Below are 6,247 nucleotides of genomic sequence, written 5' to 3'. Positions count from 1 at the left end.
AACGTGCAGTGACGTAGGCATATGCGGTCCATATCTGTCTTTTGATTGGTCCGAGGTGATGTGGCCAATCAAAACACAGATTTTTACAGAAAGTTTTCAATAGGCCCACTCATCTCTTGTCACTCTTTTTATGCGGTTGGATTTGACTGCGTGAAATGAATGTAAGTGAAAGGGGGCTATGCAAATCTCTGGCGTAGGCTAATAATAGTAAAATATTCAAAAATACTATTATACTTTCGGACAATTAAACTTCAGATTTCTTTTAAGTTTTTGGCAGGTCAGCCATTTGGAATGTTTTTCTAAATAACCACAGAAAGCAACACCCCCAAAATAGTGTTTTTTCTAAACTAAATTAGTTACTATGACTAGTGTTTGTGAAGCATGCCTCGACCTCCCAAGTCCAAAGTCAGATTCATCAAGTCTCCTGAAGCACAGTAGAACCTTTATAGGTTGTGCTAACTTGTCATAAACTATACTTGTGTTAATAACATGACCCCCCCCCCCCCCCTGAAAAAGGGCTTATTGGTAAATTATTTGTTAACAACATAATAACTATGAATCAGTTTGGGGCGCACCATTTTTGTGTGGTGGACCCATTTATATAGGTCTACGGGTGGACCCCATGTTGAAGTCCCGTTCTATAGTGCGAGAGGTCCGCCGTCAAAATGTAGCTATTGCATGGACCCGCGGCACAGGTAAGGTTGAGCAGTTTTCTGATGATAGGCGATGCATAGAGTGACAATTAAAGTACTCCCACGGGATTGAGACTTGAGTATAGACGGACCCTTGTCTGTGGGAGTGCTGCGAGAGCTCACCCCCGGCGCTGAGGCCGGCCGCAACGGAGTTGGACACGGAGGCGGGGCAGGCTGATGGGAAACGCCGGAGCTCTGTTCCCCACCAACTGGCCGGGCCGCCGACGCGGACTGATCCTTGAACCGATCCATTAGTTCAAACTAAAAAAAAAGGAGTCTGACCAGAAAGAACTTAGGTGAACAAAATTATCAAGTCGGTGATATTTTTGTGTTAAACTTTTTCTTTAGTCACACCAATTCAAGCACACTATCTATTGCAAATACACTTTATAATTATATGCCCATAGCAAAAATGGACTTGAACTTGGACTTAGCAAGCGCAGAGGGGGCGGGGCTAGGGAATAACGGGCAAATCCCCCACCAATGGATTGCTAAAAATGTAGATTTTAAATAGAAATTGCATAAGGCCTCAGTCAGTCAGTCCTCAAACAAAACAGTCAAGTCCTCAAACAATATTTTGTCTTGTCATTCACCAAACCATGAACCCGTTGATAAACTTGTAATCGTGTTTACATGTGTACTCTTATCACTAAGTACACAACCTCAAAGTTCAGTGATAAATGTGATAAAATAAAATATTAAAAATTGCCGTATGTGAATGTGTTGATGAACCTTGTGGTTCGATTAGGCCTAATACTCGTTATCTTGCTATCATTTTAACGACATCAGATGGTTTGCTATTATTATGAAAGGGTATCGCGGTGGGTGAATCTAATTAAAGCAAATTATTACATTATTATGAATTTGACCATCCAACAAAGAAGTACGTTCTCACATTGTTAGATTTTCAACAACCCAGAGTTGGTTATCCAAAATGAACGGCATTGTGGTGCAAATTGTTGTGGTCGTTTTAATGACAGTGTCGCAGTTTGAAGTGGCTTCTACATCCGAAGATGCACCGATAATTGACACAGCAGCAGGCCAGGTTGTAGGCTCTCGAGCCAAAGTTCCCCTCACTACTTCAACAAACTACACGAGTTTCTTGGGAATACCATACGCAGAGCCGCCACTAGGAGCACTCCGCTTTGCCAAACCTGTCCCTAAGAAGCCATGGGAGGGTGTTCGGGATGCGTTAACCTACGGGGCAGAGTGTCCTCAGAAAACATCCAACTCGTCCGAGACGCCAGACGAGGACTGCCTGTTCTTGAATATATTTGTACCGGTCGACTCCGTGACTGAGTCAAGTCGACTTCCTGTCATGGTGTGGTTCCATGGGGGAAGTTTCACATCAGGTTCAGGATCCACATACAATGGTATGAAGTTAGCAACACACGGAGAAGTTGTGGTGGTGAACTTGAACTATCGACTAGGGCTATTGGGGTTCCTTTGCACGGGTGACGAAGCCTCCCCTGGTAACTATGGTTTCTGGGACCAGAGACTGGCAGTGCAATGGGTGAAAACAAACATACGGAACTTTGGCGGCGACCCGGAACAGATCACCATCTTTGGTGAGTCCGCAGGAGGAATGAGTGTTTCGTTCCATGCATTGTCGCCAGTGAACGACCGGAGTTTGTTCCAGAGGGTCATCACTCAGAGCGGTGCTGCCGACGATTCTTTACTAATGGCCGGTGAAACCTGTCGTGCAATGGCCGGTGCCATCGGTGGGGCGGTCGGTTGCGACAACACTACCGACTCCACCCGCTCTCTTATAGACTGCCTCCGCAATGTTCCCCCACAGACATTCATCACTCTCCAGTCCCAGCCATCAGTGATTGGGCATACACCCATCGGCCCAACTCTGGATGGTGAATTCATTACAGATCGTATAAGTAACCTTATACAATCAACCAACATTGCCCAGTATGATCTCCTGACAGGTGTTAACAGTGACGACGGTTCGTACTTCGGCATAGATCCAGATGGTGTGGATGGCCAACTCTTCACGTCCCAAACCACCGCCTTCTTAGATGATGGATACCCAAGTAAGAACCCTGAAGTCTTGGCAGAAGCTACCTCGTTCTACTACACCAATGGCGTTCTCACTGACCCAAAATCCAACCAGAAAAGCTTGATGGTAATGGCGGGAGACTCCGTCTTCTTTGCCCCGACCATCAACAACTTACGCCATCACTTTGACGCTTCTTTGCTTTCATCTCCAAATCAGACGCACAGATACCTCTATTATTTCTCGATGACGTCTTTCCGGAAGATATTTATCCCTGATGGTTTCGAAGAGTACGTTGATGGCGCCCCACATGGGCTGGATGTTCTCTATGTGTTTGGTTTGGTGGCAGCTTTTCCTCTCCCGACCCCGGCACAAAAGCTCAGCTCAGCTATGATAAAGTATTGGAGCAACTTTGCTAAAACCGGGTAAATGTGGGCCTTTTCCAACATAGCACCAAGCTGGAAGACCCCAGGCACGTGCACAGCATCACTCTCTTCCAGCAGAAACTTTAAAACACACTTGTTAATGCTTACATTCCCAACAATTTGACAATACTTGAATTTAATCTTAAACTTATTGCAGACCGGTGCATTAAACGAAATTACTCATATCAACATCTTTTTACAGTAAGTTGCACATAGGCTGACAAGGAAACACACAAGTATAGTATAAAGCGGTCTAAGAATATAAATTCCCCCCAAAACACAAAATCTACCAAGCAAGGTTACCATGGACATGGTGTTACCGCAAACCTTATATTCATTTTATACCTCACAATGCATGCTTCAACTCCCATATTTTCCCAGTTTCAAAAGATGTGTTCATAAACCATTATAATTAAAATCAAATACACCTAGTAATAGTAAAGTTTGTTTGATATTGAACATTGGACTCTTAGGTTTGTACAGTGCATATCAATATTGTTTTTATTTTTATATTGGACATTGGACATTCACGTTGGTTTGTCAGTGAACCTTTTGTACTGTGGACATTCATATAAATTGTACAGTGAATGTCTACCTTGTATATCGCTATTGTTTTTTGGACATCAAACTAACTGCTGTTATACCCAAGTATTGAGTTCGCATTTTTCTTTCACAAAGACCTTAACATGCATTGCCTGGTATGCTCTTTCAGCGCTCTTGTTATGCATTTGACTGGCCTGACGTAAATGTAAAAACAAATACACTGACAATAGTAATGTTAATATGACAATAGTTGCGAAGAGATTCCCAAACAACGGTTCAAAAGAGCTCTAAAAATTAACATACTTCAGGGAATTTTGAATCTCAGATGTCCAGATATCAATAAATTGGGGCAGGGCACCACAGTCTGGGGGATGGGTGCACATCAGTTTGCCCCTCTATTTTAAACAACAGTGTGACCGAAGGAAACTGAAATGACTGTAAAATAACTGTCATTACTGTGATTCTTTTGAGGTCGCTAGGTGGCAGCAGACTTACCAGCTAATCCATTGTTTTCAGAAATTGTGCGTGTGCTCAGATCTGCGTAAACAGTGGAAATTTACCTGGCAAGTCTGCTGCCACCTAGCGTTCCAAAGTCTCCCATTGTTTTCCCCGGTCGGATTTATGTTCATTCCATTTGCTTTTTCCTCAACTCATGATTTATTCTTACGTCAACAGTGACCCCAATGATAGCGACCTTCTGACCTGGCCACAATGGGACCCTATTAATGAACAGTACATCGCCTTGGATAAGAAAATCTCCACCAGTCAGCATCTGCTCACTGGGAGAATCAACTTCTGGCTCGACTACATCCACAAGCTCATCCAACCAGTTGATCCACATGTCTGTCCACTAAATGTTCCAGTCCGTAGTGTGGAAAGCCATCAAGCTTCCACTAAGATAACTCAAATACAAACAGACAAAGGTGTGGTTCTCGGGAGAGTTCTTGGCTCCCTGAAGAAGGCAGACCCTGCAATGGGCGGGCAGGAGGTAGCAGAGTATCTTGGTGTTCCTTATGCAGAACCACCTCTAGGAAGGTTACGGTTCCGGCCTGCTGGAGAGGTGCTAGCATGGGAAGATCTTCTGAACGGGACCATTCGACCTCCAGTTTGTCCTCAGACCCTTGGGAGCAAACCGTGGATGGTAGACTCGGGGTTTGTAGAAATTAGTGAAGACTGTTTAACTCTGAATGTATACTCTCCAACAACGTCCCCCACGGATCAGCACCTTCCCGTTGTAGTCTACGTTCACCATGGTCTGGGGATATACAGAACTGCCTCCGTATACGAAGCAACTACGCTGTCATCAAAGTCCAATGCTGTTATTGTTGTTATCAACTATAGACTTGGAGCCTTGGGATTCCTGAGTACTAAGGACGAACAGGCACCTGGTAATGCTGGGCTGCATGATATACTGGTAGCTCTAGGATGGGTGCAGAAGTATATCGGGAGCTTTGGTGGGGATGTCAACCGTGTTACTCTTGCTGGATATGGTTCTGGGGCCTCCCTTGTCCATGCACTTATGGCATCCAGGAAGTCTAAGGGGTTGCTTCACCAATGTATACTTATGGGTGGTTCAGTCTTCGATCCAATGATGTCGAATACAGTTCAGATGGGTCCAGCTGAACAGGCAGCTACTTTAGCTACGAAGCTCGGTTGTCCAACCAACACCCATGCGGCTATGATACAATGCCTGCAACAGCAACCAGTTGCCGACCTGGTCACCAACACACCTCTACTACCTTTGACCACAGCCTTCCGGCCTGTGGTGGACGGAGACATTTTAAGCGATGCTCCTGTAAAGTTGATCCGTGCAGGTCAAATAACCAGCGGGGTTGATTGCATCATAGGAAGCAACGAGCATTGGATGGACTACCAGGTTGCCGAGCTTCTACCAAGTGATTTGCAGAGTTGCCCAAGCAAACTTGAACTCACAACGTTGGTAAACAACACCATCAAAATGTTTTTCCATCACAACTCTGACCTCGTCTCACAGGCCGTTCTAAATGAATACGTAGATGAGTCCGTGAGCAGCGGCAGTTTCTGCCCTCAGCGTCAACAACTGAGATGGTTCATGCAAGACTTTCTATCGACTGTGCCCATCATGGAAGCCGCACAATACCACTCTATGGCAAACAATGCAGTCTACTTGTACTCATTTAACCACAACCCCAAATATCATTATAGCTCTCTTCCAACTTGGACTGGTACATCTTTGGGGGATGATCTCCAGTATCTGTTCGGGTTTCCGTACTGGCCTGCTGCAGTCTCTTACCCACTCACGAGTGTCCCCTCCTATAGACTGACCGATAAAAAGACCACACTGGAATGGACTAGTCTTCTTTCATCCTTCATCCACAATGGGTAAGTGTCTAAACTAAAAGTGAGAAGAAATTTGAAATAAAAATGGTCTCCATTAAATCTGCACTTCGTATGTTGGCAAATAGTTATGATTGCAAATAGTTTTTTCCAAGCTTCCGGTTTTCAAAAGAATTGCTCAGGCAGTCGAAAAACATGCAATGCCTCAAATCCCACATTTAAAGGATACGACTTGTAATTTTGTAGATTTTGTGTTCTCTTTGTAA

The 6,247-nt window shown here is 44.5% G+C and overlaps 2 protein-coding genes across 2 annotated transcripts; both read left to right on the top strand.

Moving 5' to 3' along the window:
- Positions 1–1,626: 1,626 nt before the first annotated feature.
- LOC139935903 (neuroligin-3-like) lies at positions 1,627–2,814 on the top strand (the record flags this gene model as incomplete). Its single annotated transcript, XM_071930527.1, has 1 exon — positions 1,627–2,814. A coding segment is annotated over exon 1 (1,188 nt), but the record flags the coding sequence as incomplete, so codon positions are not given.
- Positions 2,815–2,943: 129 nt separating this feature from the next.
- LOC139936122 (carboxylesterase 3-like) lies at positions 2,944–6,030 on the top strand. Its single transcript, XM_071930853.1, has 2 exons — positions 2,944–3,122; positions 4,341–6,030. The coding sequence occupies exons 1-2, from the start codon at positions 2,944–2,946 to the stop codon at positions 6,028–6,030; spliced, it is 1,869 nt and encodes a 622-aa protein (XP_071786954.1).
- The last annotated feature ends 217 nt before the right edge of the window (positions 6,031–6,247 follow it).

The sequence above is a fragment of the Asterias amurensis genome, chromosome 4, assembly GCF_032118995.1.
Source record: "Asterias amurensis chromosome 4, ASM3211899v1".
In the NCBI taxonomy this organism is placed as follows: domain Eukaryota; kingdom Metazoa; phylum Echinodermata; class Asteroidea; order Forcipulatida; family Asteriidae; genus Asterias; species Asterias amurensis.
This window is presented reverse-complemented; position numbering and strand designations above follow the sequence as displayed.

Bases quoted from the DNA above. Each gene is read 5' to 3' on its own strand.
- LOC139936122 (XM_071930853.1), top strand. From the start codon at position 2,944: ATGACGTCTTTCCGGAAGATATTTATCCCTGATGGTTTCGAAGAGTAC. The intron at 3,123-4,340 runs GTAAATGTGGGC...TTACGTCAACAG, and splicing joins AGCAACTTTGCTAAAACCGG to TGACCCCAATGATAGCGACC.